Consider the following 21,107-nt stretch of genomic DNA (forward strand, 5'->3'; position numbering starts at 1 on the left):
GCTGGAGAGATGGCTCAGTGGTTAAGAGCATTGCCTGCTCTTCCAAAGGTCCTGAGTTCAATTCCCAGCAACCACATGGTGGCTCACAGCCATCTGTAATGAGGTCTGGTGCCCTCTTCTGGCCTGCAGGCATACATGCAGAAAGAATTGTATACATAATAAATAAATAAATATTTTTAAAAAAATTAAAAAAAATCTTTAAAAAAAAGAAAAATACATAAGTAAAACTGTTGATCTAAGGAGTATATCTTTAATGAGGTAAACATTGCTCTGGTGAAATTTGAAGGGTTTTGTGACTTCTTCAAATACTAATGTTCTGAGAGGAAAATCTATGACTCCTTTAGATAAAAAATCCTTTTTATTGTATTTTTCCCCACCTGTTTCTCTAGATCTGTGAGATTCAACACCCTCTTTTGTCCTCCAAGAACATCTACACACATGTGGCATGCAGTCACTCTCGCACACATACACATAAATATTTAAATTATCTTTCATAAAATATGGTTACATCCTTTGGTCTAGCTTCTGATAATTAGGATAGAAAAAGAAAATGGATTGGAGCGGGAAGGAATTTACCAGTGAATATCACAAGTTTAACGTCTTACGATGAACTAATAAAAGAAGATTGAGTAATTGGGAAGGGGGATAAGCATGAGGAGATTATAGTAAAACTTAATAATTTCAATTAACAAGTGAGAATAATTTTCCATATATGTGGGGGGTTTCTGAAAGATAATGATTACATTTTAGTAGAGCTAAATGATTACAATTAGTAGAGCTCTAAAGCAATGCTTGTCTGGAGAAATGTGCGAACCTGTCTTGGCCGCATGGGAGCATCACTAGGATGCAGCCTCCAATGGCAGACAGTTGTCAGTCCAGCCGTGCTTTCACTGTCTAGCATTCGTAGAGACCAAAAAATGGAAGAGATGCTTTTAAAAAGGAGGAAATAGGAAATGAAATGTTAGTCGATGTCTTGTCGTCCAAAAGAGAACCAAGTAAGAAATTCATCCATATAAGTGCTCAGGGCTGACCTGGAAGAGAGGAGAATGGGATGTCGAAATTTGATAATGAGCTGTGTCAACCTCAAGGAAACAAGGACTTCTTGTTTTAGGTTTGTTGCAAACACATTTGGCACGGGGTTATTGCAGTGATCAAGATTACTTGATAAATGGAGCTATTGAATCTTTCAAATTTAAAGTTTTGTAACTAAAGCCCAATGAAAAGTAATATAATTGGGCTACATTGGAACCAAGCAGACTTCTGACTAGGTAGCGGAGGGGATTTACTGAGAATTTCTTAGTCATTTCGACTTTGTTTTTATGCCAGTGAGGTCCCATTTTATACCCACGTGCATTTCTCTTCATTTTAAGCTGGATAACGCTGACGAGCAAGCAGCCCAGATCAGAAGGGAGCTCGATGGCCGCCTGCAGTTGGCAGAGAAAATGGCAAAGGTATGTTTGTTATGCTGGGTAACATGCAGTACCGCATATCTTTCCTTGCCTGAATGAATGTCTGTCCGCCAAAAGCATGCTTGACCCAGACAGACATGACCAACATGACTTATGGTTTGCTCTTCTATATGAATAACTTCTTCATCCCAAATATTTGAATTCATATTTTCTAAACGGAATAGGCTATCTACCTGGAGTTTCTATGCTTACTATGTGAGTTGTCCAAATTCAGTGATAACTTTTGTAATAATTTAAAAGAATCTGAATTTTTGTTTAACTGCTAACAAGACCTGAAAAAGTTTTAATATTGCACTAGAAAAAAATATATATATATATATTCAGGGAGAAAGGTTTCCTTATAAGATCGTATTCCAAAATTTCAAGCACAATGCTTGGCAAATAGTGGTGCCAACTTGATGGAATGATTGACTGTCTAAAGTATAATTTGAAATTTATAGTACAGAATATGACAGATGAAATGTGTTTTCTTTAATAATCATAGAGATTTTTACTTGCATAATCACGATTTCTGAGAACAAAAATATACTTAAAACAAAAGCTTAGTTCCTTTTTAATAATTTGAATATTTAGAGAGATGTATCTTAACCACCAAAACTATTCTTTGTTATGAATTGGCAGGTTATTAAAACTATTCTTTGATGTGAATTGGCAGATTGATTTAGTTCAATGACTTAAGACTTCCTTTTCTTTCTGCTGAATAAAAACTGAGTAGTTGGTGGATAGAATGCCCTTCTCCTCCTCCTCCTCCTCCTTTATCCTCTCTCTCTCTCTCTTTCATTCTCTCTTTTTTCCCTCCTTCCCTCCCTCCTTCCCTCTCTCCTGTGTGCCTTTTCCTGCCTCCTTCCTTCTCTCTCTCTCTCTCTCCTCTCTCTGTTCCTTCCCTTCTCTCTATCTTTTCCTTTCTATATCTTTTTCCTCTCTCCCATGTTCTTCCTCTTTTCTCCCACCTGTCTCTTATCTAACATGTATATCAGCATTCATAAGCATTTACTACTGAATGAGTATATGTCTATCCACCTAAGCCAAGACAGTAATTTTTCCAGCACTGGAAATTTGTTTCGTATTCTGACTCCAACATTACATTGTATGCTTCTGCCAAGAAAAAAATATATTTGTGATTATATGATATTTTCAGAGTGTTAATACTCTGCCTGTCTAAATTTAATGCTAGAGAACAGATTGAGATATTGCACAGAAAAAGAGAAAGACAAACAGAAATTGGGTAATTGAGTTGGTGGTAGGTTGTGTGAAAGAAGGCAGATTTCTAGAGGGAGACTCTCCAGATGACCTACCATGTGGGATGCTGTGACTGAGAGGCTGAAGAGTGATGTGCATACAAAGAGCAGGGTTGAAGAGAATTGCCTTCCTGCTGGCCTCTGGAAATTGATAGACGCACTGAACCATTCCAGAATGTACACGGTGCAATCCACAGCGCAGAAATCCAGCAGTTGAAAGCTCCTGGAAATTGTAGAGATGAAGCAGTCTTACAGGAAATGCCACCCTCTTTGATCCTGCCTAGTAGGCTGGTTGCCTTTCTTATAGGTCAAAGGCTAGGAAAGAATCCAGAGACGTGTCTAGATGTACCTTACAGCTGCCTCGTTATAAACTGGACTTGTTACTACAGAGGCCTAATTTGTCACCACCGTGTGGATTGATGCCTCTTCCATTGCACCGTGAGCCACAAGGGCAGGTGATAGCATGGGTTCTATAGATGATGCTGAGGTTTTGGAAGGCTACTCATTTTTTCCCGTGTCACAGAGCTACTGCATAAATAGACTAGGTCACTGGCCTTGTCCTGGCCTCCAGGGTCTGGTTACTGTCTACATTTGCAAATTTCTTAGTCTAACAGATATTGCGTCAAGTAATAGGGATATCCATTTTTATTATTTTAGCCAAGGAAGAAGTTAGGGAATGCTAACAAGGCTAGGAAAAGCTGGAGCTAAGTCCGTGTGTCCTTTTTAGATGTGCAGCAGTATGCAGATTATTTCGTTCTTGTACAATATTTGCTGGGCATCCACTGCTATGAGCAAGCACTATCCTGAGTGCTTAAGATAGAGCCAGACAAACATAATTGCCTTGGACTAAAACAAGACAGAAATATTTCTGCATGCCAAATACAGCTCATATTTTATTTGGGAAGGCCCATGAGAAGTGATAAGATGCTGTGTTGCTAAACTATGGAAGATTATTGTTACTACCAAGGAAACAGATCCATGAGGTTGACTGTGCAGGAAGAAGGGTGAGTAGTCAGGTAGCTCTGAGCAGCACCATTTTTTTTTTCTGTTACTCAAGCCAAAAAATAAAAAGGACAACAACAAAAAGACTTAGCATCATATTTGACTTCTTTCTTTTTCTCATGCTTCATGCAAAACTTGTTAGGAGACCCTTTTGCTTCTACTTATGTTTTCAGACACGATCTCACTACAGCCAAGGGTAAGTAACCTCAGAGAACAGCCTGACCACTCTGCCTCAGCTTCTTGAGTGCTGAGACTAGAGACACGAGCCACCACACTTTCTGCTTGCTTCTACTTGTGAAATAGTTCCACCTGACAGTTGTTGCCATTTTTCCTCTTCTATTTGGCTTCTTTCACCTCTGCTTTACATCAAAGCATTTGTTCTGTCCCTTTAGCTGGTCTTCCAGCCTCCACCCCTCACCAGCAACATGACAGCCAGCGAGCCTCTGCAAAAGCCTTTGAAGGTGCTATGCCCGTGAGTGTGAGCTGTTGTTCCATGCTCTGTGATTGGTCTCTTGCTCTACTGACCTTAAATACCTGAGTTCTGAACCTGGCTCAGTTCATTTCATTTATCATGACCCTTTCTTCCTTGCTTCAAGGTTTTTGTCCGGACCCCATGTCCTTCTCACAACCATCTTTTTTGGACACTCAGGCTTCTCTTCCCCATATTAGGTAGGCTTCCTACAGAGACAGAACCCACAGGAAGTCAGATAGATGGAGAAGAAGAAATGATATTCTCTACCTGTGGCTGTCTATACATCTATCTATGTGGCAGCTTGGAAACTCAGTTAGGAGGCAGTGGGGCCTTATGCCTGCAGCTGCAGAGCAGGCCTGTAGCAGGGAGATTCAAGCAGGGCTTCTGGGTTTGCAGTCTTAAGGCAGAATTGCTGCTCTTCAGGACAAATTAGTCTCTTTGCTTAATGGTCTTTCAAAGCTTTCTGAATGAGACCCACCCATACAGTCACTGCATTCCTTTGACTGGGAAGTTGTGAACAGTCACCTCACAAGGGAATTGGTGTCACACTAAGAGAAATATTCCACTCAAGTCCAGCTTAGTGAGCCAGTGAGTGGCTTTTTTTATTTTGTTTTGTTTTTTTCTCTCATAGGAGCGTGGGTAAAAGGTTACTGACAGGAACATGATTGCCTACACATATGTATGTATAGTACGTATGTATACTATGTACATGCCTGGGTGCCCATGGAGACCAGAAGAGGGCACTAGATCCAGCATAACTGGCATTTAGGACAGTTGTAAGATGCCACACGGGTGCTGGGATTCGAACCTCTGTCCTCAGCAAGAGCGGAAAGTGCCATTACTCTCTCAGGCATCTCTGCAGCCCACGTGGATGTCTTCTGAATGGTGGAATCTTTACTACACATTATCATTAGAAAGCCAGGGCAGGACTGAATTCCTGACATATCTGTGAGATTCTTGACTTCTCCCATGCAGGAGCATTCTTATATAGGAAGGAAGAGAGACTTTCAGTATGGTTGAGATAGCTGAAAGTTTTTCACATTTGCAAATACTTCCATTGCCTTTGTACTAAATCTACATTCATTAGTTCAAATGATACTGTAATCCTAAAATTAATACAGATTAACTGGAAACAGAGGTATTCCAGATTTGAAATTCTTCAGCTTTTAGCATATTTTTGTATGCATGAGTAGTTTCAGCAGTAGGGCCTTGTCTCAATAGAAAGTCTATTACCCTGATATTTCGTCCCTTAATTGAATAGGCTGAAGGGGACTTTGTACCGCAGTTTACTTGGAACACCTAAGTTTTGACTATATTCATCACACATTAGTTGGGATGGGGCCAAATGTTATAACATGTATCACCATGTCAGATGGGGCCAAATGTTATAACATGTATCACCATGTCAGATGGGGCCAAATGTTATAACATGTATCACCATATGAGATGGGCCAAATGTTATAACATGTATCACCATGTCAGATGGGGCCAAATTAGAATTTCATTGATGGTGAAAACTCATAGTTAAACTACTTGAAAATAATGTCTAATCCCATTCACATAAATGATATTTAACTTGTATCCTGATCTATGATCGCCACTTTCTTTACAAGAGACAACAAAAGCAGAGTTAAATGAAGTTGGTGGAATATTTCCTATAAATACCAAATCTTTAAAAGAAGGTTCATGAGGATTTTTTCACAAAATAAATAAAAATGTAATATAGTCAGTTTCCCACAAAACTGAAATAATAAATTGATTTTAATGATGCCAATCAGTTTTCTGTTTGACAGATGATGGTGAAGTATGTTTAGCAATACCTAAATACAAATAGGTTTCTGCTATATACTAATGCTAGGTTTCATAAAAGCAACACCTTAGAAATTTGAAAAACAATGATGTATTTGAGCTTTCAAATATGTCTCAAGTTTTTTCTTTTTGCTCCTCTGTGAACATAGAATTTTAAAAGGTAAAAGTATGAAATCCATACAATTAGAAAATGAAAATGTAGTATTTTATTCAATGCATTATCAGTGGACAAGCCAGTGGAAGAGTAAAAAATTATTCCAAAGAGAATCTGAGAAAAAGGGTTTTGGGTGTCCTTTAACTTTCTTGAATTTGTTATAAAGTGGTTAATTTAAAATGCAGACTTATATTGTAGCCATGGGCTATTTTAAATAGGAGACAAACATTTACATCTTTTTCAGATAAAATCACAGAAGCTAACTCATAGCTTCTCTGGAAGGATTAATCGCTAGTAAACGGGAAGTGTAACGCAGTACCTGGCCCCCTGGTGGTTAAAGATGAGCATTACCCTTTTATTTCCAAACAGGTCCCTCATCCTTCTGCTCATTTCTGACCTTCACATGATTCTTCCCCGCCCCTTACAAAGCTTATAAAACTTGTCCAAAAATATATAACTGGGGCTGGAGAGATGGCTTAGTGTTCAAGAGCACATATTATTCTCAAGAGAAGACAAAATTATCCCTAACTCCAGTTCTAGGCGGAACCTAGCGCCCTCTATTGACACCTGCAGGTATCAGATAGACTCATACATAAAAGTAATTAAATCATAAAAATATACATAGCTGTGGTTTAGCGCCCTCTATTGACATCTGCAGGTATCAGATAAACTCAAATACATAAAATTAATTAAATCATAAAAATATACATAGCTGTGGTTTAATGACTTCTTTTTCCTTTTTTGCCTTCCTTGAAACAACATTGAGTCACCTTTATTATTTTGTAAAGAAACTAAAGAATTGTCCTGCTGGATATGCAAAATTTCGATTAAGTGATGAGGCATCCAACATAAGGGTCTTGAGGAAAATTAATTATTAATGCAGAAAGGTGATATTTGTAAAAATATGTATTTTAATATTGATTGTGTGTAAATGATTTTAAGAGACGTATCTGAAGGTTAAAGTGGAGAGAGCAAGCAGGCAGCTGGATTTTTAGGTTGATTCCTGACCTGATGCCCTAGTTCTTGCAGTTAACAACCTGGTGCAGTTGAGTCTGGTGCATTCGTTAGGAGCAAGCTGGATGCATCCAGCCACTGTGAGGGGATTATTAAAGATGAGGTTCTCAGTGGTACAAATGGAAACAACAATAAGGCTGAGATTGTCTGGAACATTAAAAAATCATTTGAAATGGGACCTTATGAAGCCTTCATCCTCAAGCCTTTAGTTTCCGCCTTAGAGTGGCGGAACTCTGGACCTCACGTAATAGATACATCCCCTTGACATTGCAGAGAAGAGCCAAGTGCCAAGTTAGCAGGGAGTAAAGACAGAAAATATGTTCTGTTTTGCTGTTTTATGGAGCATAAATAAGCATAACCTTCTCAGAGGACAGTTTAGCTCTAAATAATAATGTTTTGGATGTTATGCTTTAGATTTCAATTTATTTATTTTGTGAGTATGAGTGTTTTGCCTGCAGGTATGTCTGTGCACCATATGCATGCCTGTGGGGGTCAACAGAGGGCAGTGGGAGCCCCGGGAACTGAAGTTACAGATGGGTGCCAGGTACCATGTGGGTACTGGGAACAATTTCAGGTCTGCTTTCTTCAAACAAGTGCTCTCTACTGTTTGAGCCATGTCTCAAGCCCCCAGGTTGTCACTTTTAATTGAGTATAATAAGTGAGAAAATGATTGCAGAGATAAAAAATAAGCTGTCAATATATATACTCCTAAAATAAAATAGAATGTCCCAGATTAATATTGTTATCTCTTTTTCACTTAACAGATTTCTATCATAAATTGGCCTTTTGCTTTAAACTCAGTTTTTTTTTTCTAAACCTTAGTGAAAGACTTAATTGCAGCCATAAAGAATCTTTGCATGTTTGTGCCACGTGGAAATTTCCAGTTCTAGAAATATCTCCATAATATTTACATTAAAGGTGGGTTTTAGCGTGAGTACTCATGTACAGAGGGTATAACTTCCCAATGGCGTTGTACATGTACGGTGAGAATGGTGCCAGGAAAATGTTCCTCTGATTGGCAGAGCAGCGTGTCCTGAGTGTTTTCTTGCACACCACTTATTTACTCCAAGTCCTTCAAAGATGGCTCTCACTGAGATGTATTTATACACTAAGCTGTTCCACCATATCTGTTTTCACCTGTGCTCATCTTATTATAATGAAAATATGAAAGAATATATACAATGTTATTCATTCCATACTATAGTAAGGAGCGGCGGGCTGCGTCCCGCCACCCGGCTAGCTTTACCCTGGAATAATACAGAAACTGTATTCTTTTAAACACTGCTTGGCCCATTAGTTCTAGCCTCTTATTGGCTAGTTCTCACATCTTTGATTAACCCATTTCTAATAATCTGTGTAGCACCACGAGCTGTGGCTTACCAGGTGAGCCATGGCATCGTGCAGCCTCTTCTGGTATAGCTGTAATGGGACTGCCCTAACATCATTTTCTTTTTAACTGTTTTAAGGAAAGAAGATTCCCCAGATTTATCTCAAAGGAAATGGAGAACATGTACATAGAAGAGTTGCGGGCCTCCGTGAATTTGCTAATGGCCAATTTAGAAAGTCTTCCTGTTTCAAAAGGTGGCCCAGAATTTAAATTACAGAAGTTAAAGCGTTCCCAGAATTCTGCATTTTTGGACCTGGGAGATGAGAATGAGATCCAGCTGTCCAAGTCTGACGTGGTGCTGTCCTTCACCTTAGAGGTAAGTGGCTTTCCCTCCCCCTCCCCACAGACATGGGCTGTGCTGAAATGCCTTTGATTTTTCTGGTAAGGTTTAGAATTTAAAGCAGGGTAGTGTGTTTAGGAAATGTTAAAGCAGTCCTTGTTGTCTGAACCAATATGTTCTATATCCACATAAATACAAGTTGTTTTCAATGTGGCACCCATGTTAGAATGAATGAAACAGCCATGAGTCGTGGGTATGTGTCCTTTAAGCCAGTGTAAGTACATTGACAAAGCATCAAATACACAGGGGTGCAGATAGAATTTAAACGTATAAGTGACTCTGTTTAATCTGGCTTTTGATTAACTTGGGTTTTAGTTTACTTCCCCTGTGGGGTTAGCATTCTGGAGCTTAATCAAGCACAATGCTGTAAAGCACAGTGTTAGGAGCTGTAATGATGAAGAGATTTTTTTTTCAGGAATTCTACTTGGATTATAGTGATAGGACAGAACAGGAGCAAATAGCACAGGATTAGAAATGTGTCTTCAAAGCCTCAGAATTGTATCCATTTTCTACTAACCCAGAGAAACTACTGATGTCGATGGTGCTTACTCCTGTCTCTCAGGAGAGTGTGTTAATCTGTGTCAGTGTCCAGTCTAGACTTGTGGACTGTGTCTGTGGGCTTACACACCCATTCCCACAAAAGTCCTTGGAAAAAGACCTTATGTAAAGTCAATGATGATAAAAGGCTGTATTATTATAAAGAGTCAGGTCATCATTTAGCTTTCATTCCAGTTTTTTCACCTCATGGTATAGTTCTGTCAAATGACAGCAGTGTCAAGCATAAATTTATAGTTTCTGAAGTGGTGTGTGTGTGTGTGTGTGTGTGTGTATGTGTGTGTGTGTGTGTGTGCATATTTGTGCTTACACTCGTGGGGCCATGCAAAAGCCAGAGGTTCACATCAGTGTGTGTTCCTCAATCATTTACCTTCTTACTTTTTAAGACTGGGTCTCTCGCTGGAAGCCCTGGGTTCTCCATTTCAGCCTTCCTGGCTAGCCAATGAGCCCTCATGATCTGCTGTCTCTAATGTAATCCCATCCCAGCACACAGTGCTAGGGTTATAGATATTGCTGCCACACATGCATGCTGGGGATCCGAACTCAGGGCCTCATGATTGTAGAGCACGCTCTTTAGTCACTGAGCCATCTATCTGTCCAGCCCTTCTCCCAACGCTTCCGCTGGAGTGTTATAGCTTTTCCTTGGACTGTGTTTGCTTTGTGTTATTCCTGATGCCACTGTTGGTATTTGCTTACTGGCCACGACGAGGACATCCCATCTTGGGAGCTAGATTTTACATTCTTCCAGGATGTTCAACTTGCTAAGTGGTAGCAGAAAAAAAAAAATGTCTGCCCTTGTTCGTTTTTCCTTTACTTAACAGACTTAAGGACGTGACAGCTGCCTGTCTTTCTTTACGTCCAGGATGCTTTGTAGGTAAATGTGTTAAGTCTGGTGTCAGAGTGAAAATATGTGGCTGTCTGGTAACTCAGTTCATTCTGGGTTTACCTGATGGGTTTGCCAAATTGCTTTGCCTCCAGGGTTTTTTTTCCCCTGCATCTACAGCTTCAGTGTTTAATTTGGAACTACATAGTGGATTATACTTTGAATTTTCTCATCATCTCCTACCACAGATATTTTTGACTGACAGAAAAAGAAATGGTAACATTTTTTAATTTTTTTCTTCCTAAATCATGTAATTGCAGTGTAATTTTATTCTCATAAGACTTTGCATTTTAAATTTATGGGAAGAAAATATAGAGAAAATAATTTTAATGATATTTAATTTTCTATCTTAATAAATATTCAGAAGTCAAAATACAGTTCTGAACATTTCCCTTTTTATTGTTTAAAAGGCTTCAAAGATTATAAGTAACTTAGAGTAACTTAGGAGTTCTTTTTCCCTTTCAAAGTCAAGATTGGGCTTATATGGTGATGCCAAGTGACTGAATTGTTATTCTCTGTTTTATTACCAATATATTAGATTGAGCTATTGAGGTAGCAATGTAATCTCTAAAGAAAAGAATGCAAGCTGAAACTTCCTTTTTTGTGGTCTGAGAAACTTGCATATTTATAAAATTGTTTTGACAGCCTTTATTGCCGTATCTGTCTAAGGCAGATATTTTGTGCCCACAGATGAATACAAATCTGTCTTCTGTGCCCACGGCATTTCAGGGATGAGTTATGTGCCCAGCATCGCAATAAAATCATGCTAAGCAAGGACGGTTAGAATACCTGAGGGATGAGTGGCTAACCTTCCAACAGCCAGGCCCTTTAGGCAAAACACTCACATACCAGTCTTTAGGCTTCAAACTGGTCCAATGTAGAATGTATCTTTTTGTTGTTGTTTGTTTTTTTTTGCTTTTTCGAGACTGGGTTTCTCTGTGTAACTTTGGTACCTGTTCTGGAACTAGTAGACCAGGCTGGCCTCGAACTCACTCACTCAGAGATCCATCTGGTTCTGCCTCCAAAGTGCTGGGAATAGAATGCATCTAAATTAAGATGGGAGTTCAGGGATCAGGAAGTAAAAATACAGACTTGAAAAGCTTTGCTCATACGCCCTTTCCTTGAGTGAGTGGCTCCTGGCCCCTTTTCCTATCCGTTCCTGTGGCTTACTGATCTCCCTTTTGGCACAGCCGCACTGCCAGGTTGTGGCTCAGTGGCTTATTATCTCCATTAGAACCTAACTTCTGCTATAGACCTGTTGGCTGCAGGAAAGACAGCCAACCCATTTTCTGTTGCCTGGTGGGTGGGAAACACCTGACCAGTGCCAGCGCTCAGGTCATGCAGTATATCTCAAACACATTAAGGGAGTTTATGGTATCCAAAACAGTTAGACATACGGAATCACGTTTGCATAATCTCCATGCACAAAGCATTTAGAAGGAAGGATAAAGCAGAACACAAGAACAAGCCATGTAAGGGTACATTAAAATCAAGCAAAATAAGAAGAGCACATGGTTGACAGTCTAGGAGTCCAATAACTCGATGAGGGATCTGTGGGTTGATCTGGTTAATTTCACATTGAACTTTTACATTAACTGTAGGCTAGCAGCCCTTGTGCCTAGCTGTAGGTCTCCTGATACATGATCACATCCCACCATTCTGCTTAGCTGCCTGCTTGTCGTGGAGCCTTATTGTTCCCACACCTGCTGTACACACGCCTCCTTTCCTTTTATTTCTTCTCATTGCATTAGCCACAGAGAGACCGGGGAGAGACGATGCAGCCTACAGTACAGCTCAGTTTTATTTTCTGTACTATCACGATTAGATTTTGTCGAGAATCAACTGAAACAGCTACAATTCCATTAGCTGATGATCTGTGACTATTGGCTCTTTCTCACTAATGCTTGGGGCTGGTTTTGTCCCCTCCTTGGGAATTAGACCTATAGGGTTATATATTTTTTCTAATTTATATGTACCAGACATACTAGTGATAACACTAGATTAAAGATTAGATTACTTCTGACTGTAAATCCTACTAGTCTTTTAAATGTGTTATTTATTCTTTAAAGCTTCATACACGTGTATAAAGTATTTTGATCATATCAGCACCTTAACTCCCCTTCTTCAACTGTTTCAAGATATATGTATATGTATATATATTTTTTCATTCCACACAATCCAAAATTACTGTGACCTGAATGGGCATGAGTTAAAGCCACCCTCTGTACCCTCTGTACCACAATCAACATGCCACGTTACACCTCTAAAGGAAACTGGCTTTCCCCTTCCCAGAAGCCATCAACTACCATAGATCCTCAGCTAAGAGTGGGAATGGGGTCTTGTGAGATCCTTACCCAACTATCCATGCTGATACTTCTCTGTGTTACTTACCAGTATCCACTTTGCATATTAATTTCAAATTGTTTTATCTTTAGATTGTAATAATGGAAGTGCAAGGTTTGAAGTCAGTTGCACCTAATCGAATCGTCTACTGTACAATGGAAGTGGAAGGAGGGGAAAAACTCCAGACGGACCAGGCTGAAGCTTCAAGGCCACAGTAAGCTCACTGGAAAAAATACACTTTGTTTCATCCAATTATATGTATCTTATATGATATTATACCTAGGAACCGAAACCAGTTGGCTAGCTTTGTATCAACTGTATTAGAATCACATTTCTCTTTTTATGATACATATTTTTAATTAAAACATAATCACATCATTCTCCCTTTTCTTTCCCCCCTCCAAATCCTCCATGTCTCCTCTCTTCCACTCTTTCCATGTCCTCATCACCACTACCTTTCAAATTGATACAGATATGAAGCTGATCACTGTGCAACAAAACATTTGTTTTTGGTACAGGGGTTATTTGGGAACCTGTGTAGATTACTGAAATTGTGCCATGGTAGCTTCCCCTTTTCTATGCTTCTATAGTGCAGATGTCCTGCACCAAGGCTTGGAACGATCCATTCAGTAAGCTGTTAAAGAATAATACCACACAAAAATCAGAAATAATACAACTGTCTTGTGCTGACTTACCATATTTCAAATGTTGGAAATGACTAATGAAACTGAAAAGATATTGTCTTTACCTGATTTGCCTTTGGGAAGCTTTGCCATCTCTAATAGAAATTGCTTCTCTGGGCTACGTAATGCGTGGGGAATGCATGTATCTCCTTGGGAATGGGAAATAGTAAAGATTCTTTGAGTAGACAGGGGGCGAATGAGGATGGTAATTTAAGGGATTGGGATGGGTGGGAATAGAAAGTACTAAACAAGATGACTGGAAGGGGGAAGGCCTCGAAATGCTCATAGGAACTCAGAGTCTGAACCAACAACCAGGGAGACTGCATGGGACCAAACTAGGCCCTCTACATATATGTGACAATCTTGTAGCTTGGTCTATTTGGGGGACACAGTGGAGGCAGGGGCTGTCTCTAATGTTCTGGCTGACTCTTGGGAACCGATTCCTCATACTAGATTGCCTTTCGCTGCCTAAACACAATGGGAGAGTCTTGCAGCAACTTGATATGCCATGCTTTGTTGGTACCCTTGAGAAGCCTGCCAATTTCTGAGCAGAAACAGAGAGAGTGGGTTGGGGGTCGAGGAAGTGGCAAATGAGCGGAGCATAGGGAAGGGAATCTGTCATAATGTAAAATAAATAAAGTTTTTAAAGAAATGAAAAGAAAGAACCATTTAAAAAAAAAATGCCTCTCTGGCCTGAGGGAGTCGAATGTTCATTGGAACCTTGTTTTTAGAATGCATCTGTTTTCTTTCTTGCATTATGACAGTGTACACGTTGACCATTCAGGGAATTTCTATAGCAATCCTAGCCTGTACTGGCTAGACACTGAAGATGACATGAGTGGAAATCACATTGGTTTCAAGTGGGAACTTGGGCAAGATCCAGAGGGTTATGTGTTACAATCAGAGGTTGCAAACAGAGTCATGAGGTGTCCCGAAGCAGCAGTTCATTGTCCCTGGGACCCAATCCACTGCTCCTCCATTTCATATATGTAAACAACTCATGATTTTTTTTTCTTTTCTTACCAACGCATTATTGTTACTGCTTGGCTTGTTGGGTGTGGAGTATGGGAATCCTACAGAAAGTGATTGGTAAATTTTATGCCACTATTGTTCTGATGGGTATACATTGCCAGTCTGGTCATCATTGTGGCACTCAGGATTCACAATTAAGTGATGACTCTTCTCTCACAGCAACCTACATAGCACATACATACCTCCTGGCACAATGAAGCTGACCAATAGGAAGGAAGTATCCAGGTATCAACCTCATTGCTCTATGGCAGTGGTTCCCAACCTTCCTAATGCTGCAATCCTTTAATACAGTTCCTTATGTTGTGGTGACCCCAACCTTAAAATTATTTTTGATCCTACTTTATACCTATAATTTTGTTGCTGTTATGAATTGTATTGTAAATATCTGATATGCAGGGTTTCTGGTTTGTGACCCCCAAAATGGGTTGTCATCTACAGATTAGGAACTGCTGCTCTATGACCTGTGGTCACAGTACGTGATATCTACAGCAATAGGGTGTTACCAAAGAGTTCTAGAAGAAACCAAGAGAAATGCCGCTAGCCTGTATTGTTCTGGAAGTCTCTGGGACCAAGGCTGACATCCTAAGCCTGGCAGTAGTCTTTATCTGATGACCTGGTGGCCAGGGCAATCATCATCCCTGCCCACTCTCCCACCTCCCACAGAGGGTAACTCCAATTAAACTTTTTTAATACATAATTTTTGAAGTCTTATAAACTAACTTTCATCTTACATGATTTTATTCTTTTTTTAAGTTTAGTATACTTTATTGTTTGTCTTCACACTATCTTCACGTGCCAATTTTGGATTTGGCTTACATTCTTATTAATTCATGCAGTTACGACTGTCAATTTATGCATTTTAGCACTGTTTGTGTTTATCTCTATAGTGTGCCTTCATTTTCATTCACTATGGTGCTTTTGGTCAGTAAAAATGGGAGAAGCTTCTTAGGAACAGAAAATGAAAGCCCCAGGTTTCCCCATCCACCCCAATGGCTGATCTACCTGAAATCTAGTCAACACAGAAGAATCAAAACCATGCTAGTACAGTTGAATCCTTGAGCTCTTTTCTGGCACTTAACGTTTTATTTATTTAAACTTCCCTACTAGTCTGTGAAGGTCAACTGGCCTAAAGGTTCTTATGGCCGTGCCTTTTTTATGTAATCTTTTAAAGCACTTTTTTATTTGGTTGTAATATGTATATTATAAGTATATTGTTTCACAAGTCAAATGACAGGTACTAAAATTTTCAATTGCATCAATACTGTATCCTAAAAGATGGTTTGAAAAGATTTGTCACACCCACTTTTAATCTGCTCTTGCCTCTACTCATGGTTCCAGGAAAGAAAAACATTAGGGTGGAAGGTAAAAGAATGGAATCATGAAATGTTTATTCTGTATAGTTGGCTTTTTTTTTATTTAGCATTGCTTCTACAAAATCTTATATTCAGCTTATTTACGTATTTCTTTAAGAGTAAAATTTTCCAAAAAATAAAAGGTTTTATTATTTGTTACCCATTAAATCTCTAAGATAATATAGTTATTAAAATATTCTGATAGGGAACTTATTAATGAATATTTTAGTCAATTCTTTACTGTTGCAGAGAAAGTGTTACAGTAGTAGTAACCTAGTACTCCTTTAAACTGTTCTTTACAAAGAAACCTGACCTTTCTGGTTTGCTGCAAATACTGACTGACTTTAAAAATGAATAAAAAAAAATTGAATGTATGGCCGTTTCCTGGGGGCAGATAGTCTTGAACATACCGCCTGAGTGCTAACCAACTACAGCTTCCTGGTGCGGTCGCTTTAATCCCAAACTCGTCTTGCACAACAGGAGCGACATTCATCTCTTCCATCATCATTCTGAAGTACGCCTCAGACACGTTTTCTAAATTTTTTTATTGCTTCAACAGTTTGTGCTTTGTTGGAGATAAATTCATCCTTCTGTCTGATACTAATTAAGGTGCCTTATTTAGTCCATATTTCCAATAAACATAATCAAGAGTTTTAGCCATTGCCTATTTCATTCCTGTAGTTCGGAATTCTTGCCAGTAATTAGGCAGAAATAGCAAGGAAGTTTGGTTATTACTCAGAATATGAAACTTGAAGTCCAATGAAAATAATATTGACAGATAAGTTTAAAGGATTTACTAACTTGGTAAAGTGTTTCCTTTATGTCAATGTTTTGATATACAGAAGGGAAGAAGAGAATGGGGAGAAACTATTTTTGCCAAGGCAAGTTTTACCCAGGGACTAGACATAAGAATGTTTTGATACAGTGTTGTAACATTTTACCATTTCCCTTATCTCCTTCATCTGAGGTTTGCCCCAGACCATGAAAGCACCTGAAGGAAATAGAGGGATAGTAAGTGAGGACAAGATTTGTTATGCTCATATAATGACACAGATTCCCTGATGTGTCTGTACCTTCTAAGACCTATTCCTTCCAGTGCCAATCATCCCTTGAGGGCATGCACACCCTTGGGAGTTTATGATCTCACAGGCAGGATCTAGATAAGTCTTGGTTCTCTGTAAATAAAGGCAACGAAGTTATTTCAACTAAACACAAAAGATCTAACCTCATAAATTTTAAATGTATAATTTAGGATAATAATAGAGAATATACTATTAATCAGAACAATGAATTAAATATTGGTTACATTCATTTGTTAAGACAAAACAACCAAATAGATAGAGGTTAAACACTTGAAAATTCAGTATTAGGAAAGTTGAGGCAGAAGGATAGCAATTTTGAAGCCAGACTGGGATATCTCAAGACCTTCAGAACCCAACCCCTAGTAAATAACAGCACTTTGATACCACAGCCTCTGTATCTTCTTTGTCCTCTGGAGCTATATGATTAGACTACTGATTCTCTGCTTCCTATCTCCCTAGAGGAGTGAGATAAATTGATGTCACATCGTTAGAGAAATCTATTTATGATTGCTAGGCAGAATTATGAGAAGTATAGTTTACTTCTGATAGGCATTTATGCAAACTTAATACATTAAACTGAATTGTTATTATCTGTGCACCAATATGATTGTCAAAACAATAAGAATATTGCAACTACAAATAAGGAGTTTCTCAGAATGACTCAAGGACTAGGGTAGTATTTTAGGGATTAAATATACAGATCACATAAAGCTAAAATAGAATATGTTTCTTAAAGAAATATTTCTTTTAAATGAGATATATTTATTTCTCATTTATTTTTTCTTATTTAACTTATTAATATTAGAATTTTGAGGTATAATTTATTATAGAATATTTATAGATTAGAAATAGAATATGCTATATTTTGTACATCAAAAATTAGCAAAGGAAAACATTTGAATTATATGCTCTTTTTTCTCTTCTTATTTCCATCATTAAAATTATGACAGATTGCTTGCTCTTATTAAAGTCTCTAAAAGTGACATTTTGCTAGGAATGATGCTGGTGACACAGAGCAAAGTGGACCCGAAGGAGACAGACATTGGCCTAAAACAGGCATTAAATGCATTGAGAATATATTTGTAAGTAAAGAAAGTTAATCTGGGGGATTTCATAATTGAAGACATGATCTACTGTGAATTTCGAATAGTTAGTGTTCCAGACTGTAGTCAAAGAGTACACCTAAGTTACAGTGGAGAGCAACAGTGACATTTGGAGACCCCATCCCTTTAGGGTTACTTATACTTCTGCAGTAGGTTTACAGCTTGCTGATAGCTTGCCTCTTTTACAGCAATCTTTGGAAGTTGTTACTGTTTCATTTCATTTGGGCAACCCTTCATTGTATCAGCTACTAAGTGTGACAAGGCATGAGTGGGTAGGTCAAGGCTTGTCAGCAGTTGTTACCCAGCTGTCCTCTGTGATTAGGAGTCTCCTTCAGGAGGCATCTTCACAGATACCATGTCTTTCCTCGCCTCTTTCAAAGGTGTCTGTAGCTGTATCAGAATTTTCATGCCAGTTCAAGTTAAAATCCATTCATTTTCCCTTTTTTTTTTTCTCTCTCTCTCTTTCTTTTCCTTCAAATCTAACCAGAAGCTTGCAATATGGAAAAGATATTATAATTTGGTCTTCTTATTCTATTCTTTAAGGGGCAAAAAAGAAAAAGAGGGAAGAGAAAGGGGGAACTTTGGGAGAGATTACCTGCCTGCTTGCATGCTTGCTTGCTTAATTCACATATTCTAAGCAGCCCTTGTACTCACTGTGAGGCCAACCAAGGCTGAGACTGAACTTCTTGTCATCCTGCCTCCACCTCCTAGGTGCTGAAGTTGCAGGCATGCTCCTCCACACTCAGCTTAGGTGGTGCTGGGGATTGAATCAAGGACTTCTATGCCATAGGCCAGAGTTGTATCAACTGAGCGGCTCCCCACCCCCATTCTGCTTCCTTTTCCTGTTTATCCACTCGTTCTACAAGGTTTCATTGGGCTTTGGTTTGAAAAGAAACGGGGAAACGTCTTTCTTTGTATATGCTCTTCAGATTTGTCCCTTGGATTTCAGCACGCATGGTTCCTATGACCCTGTGGTAACACAGGTAACACAGGTCATGGCCATCCATTACAGACCCCAGCTGCACAGACCTAGGACACAGACCCAGACATGGCCCTTTGCAGCAGCTTGGGCCCCAATATCAAGATGTCACCATGGCCCTGGTGGCAGCATAGACCACCCAGGTCAGTGTCATCCTGGTGGCAGCGAGGTCCTTGGACACCGACATGGTCTCTGGACGCTGACCAGACCCTGGGCATCCACACAGCCCTCTGTAATAACAGGAGTCATGGACATGGCTACTGCAGGGTAGAACAGGTCTTTGATGCTCTTCTCTCCCTTCCCCAGTTCCTAGGTCTTCTGCTGTTGTTACATCTCTCAGAGAATGATGCAGCTCAGGGCTGTCCTCATCACTGTCCCACTGGGTAGTGAACTAAATATATAATCCATGTGTTCTGTTTATGTTTAAAAGTCCTTTACATGGCAGAGGGACCAGAAATGGGAGGCTCCTTGAAGACAAGGTTTGTACAAGATACCACTGAGTTCTGCCCTGGCACTAGCACAGAAAGAGATCTCGCGGGTACTCCGATAATCTGCATACAAGCATTTATAGAGCCAGAGGAACAGGGAACTTCCTGTGAGACTGTGCCTCCTAGGAATGATAGAAGCTACACCCATAAAGTCTCACCAATATGACTGCCTAAATATGAAATGAATAAGTACAACGCCAATAGAAGGGATGAAGTGGCCAGGAGAATGTTCAGCTCATAAACCCTACCCAGTCACTACAAAGAATACAACAAACTTAGGAAAGCTGAGAGCTGGAGAAATAGTCTTCCCCAGAGAAGAGCACACCCATTGGGCTGTCCAATGCGAAGTGGTCAACTCTGAAACCATGCATACACGTTTACCAGGTGGTTCCTGTCTTTTTCCCTACCCAGAATTCATGTATTTCTAGATAGTCCATAGAAAACATTCTCTCCAAGAGCTCAGTTCTTTTCTTGTGTGTGTTCAATTAGGCTGGAGTTACATAATCGCTTTTGTATATGTGCCTCTCTGGCTGAGACAGTATTTTCTAAACTGAGCTGTGAAGCCTCCTGGATAAACAAGACAGTTTGCTTCCCAGGAATAATTCAACCCAAGGCTGCTGGTGTTAGCAGAACTGACAAATGACTTTCCTGGCTCCACGGGAACTCCCTCCTACCCCTTTTCTGTCTAGGAAAGGGCCTGTTACCTGCAAAGCTCGTCTTCATCCCCCTTTCACAATTATTCTTTGCCTATTTTCCAAGAGAAAGCGATCCCTCTCTGGCAACTCCTTCCTTCTGTGTTGATTCTTCCCCAGAATCGAAAGCCCTCCAGGGCAGTACTCAAAAGGGAAATATTACTGTTGATTTTGAGAAAGCGATTGGGTTATGAGTCAATCAATCCTTTTGCAAATTAGATGTCTTCCACTACTTTGTTTTCAACCGAGCTGATGGATTTATTCGAGCCTTTACCTGCTAAATAATTGAAAGCTAGATTTTGTCTGTTAATCACTGTATGCCTTGGAGACATTTACATAGAAAGTAAGCAAATTGATGGGAATCATTATCATAATAGTCCCATGCACTCATTCTCTTAGCTCTTATAACAGAAAAATGAAAACCTGGATTAAAATCCAGGCTGAACCCTGACTCACTCCAGCATTAAGCACTGGGGACCCGTGGACACAGCTGTTCAGGAAACAAAGCATAGACTGCTTCTTTGAGATGCACGTCTATGAAATGAATTTACACTTTATCACTTACACTAGTCCTCAAGTACTAGTAATCCTAAGAATAACCAAATTAAGGTGTTTTACTAAAGGGACATTCTAGTGAGAGCAAATAATCATTTTCTTAGACAAAAATTGGATATAGATAGATAGGTCCCTATCAAACTATCAAAGCTTGCTCACTCATTAATATACATTATGATCAAATTCTAAGCCTCTTGAGAAGTAAAATCAAAGAAGCAGTTCCAGGAAAGGGGGACTGCTGTGTGTCCTGTTAATGACTGTACTGCCCCGCTTCAAGTGGAAGGTGCTGCAGACAGTGCTCTGAGCATTAGATAGCATAGATTCTACTTAAAGGGAACATCATGGTTTTTATGTTAAATGCCAGTGTTTAAAATACACCACAAATCACCACCCTTTGCAACTGTTCAGATTTACAGCAAAATTTCTAAATGTCTACCTACAAATGTGTGAAGGGGTTATGTCGCTTTGCAGAAGA

General features: G+C 39.4%; 1 protein-coding gene across 5 annotated transcripts in view; it reads left to right on the plus strand.

The window, feature by feature from the left end:
• Cadps2 (calcium dependent secretion activator 2) overlaps nucleotides 1–21,107 on the plus strand; it is a 533,470-nt gene that overhangs the window by 215,277 nt on the left and 297,086 nt on the right. For all 5 annotated transcript variants that reach the window (XM_050145948.1, XM_050145944.1, XM_050145945.1 and 2 more), the window contains exons 4-6: nucleotides 1,371–1,451; nucleotides 8,625–8,861; nucleotides 12,759–12,880. In XM_050145948.1, coding sequence (XP_050001905.1) covers nucleotides 1,371–1,451; nucleotides 8,625–8,861; nucleotides 12,759–12,880 — 440 coding nt within the window. The remainder of the gene's footprint in view (nucleotides 1–1,370; nucleotides 1,452–8,624; nucleotides 8,862–12,758; nucleotides 12,881–21,107) is intronic.

The sequence above is a fragment of the Alexandromys fortis genome, unplaced genomic scaffold, assembly GCF_014885135.2.
Source record: "Alexandromys fortis isolate MF-2015 unplaced genomic scaffold, M_Fortis_MF-2015_v1.1 scaffold_34, whole genome shotgun sequence".
Lineage (NCBI taxonomy): Eukaryota > Metazoa > Chordata > Mammalia > Rodentia > Cricetidae > Alexandromys > Alexandromys fortis.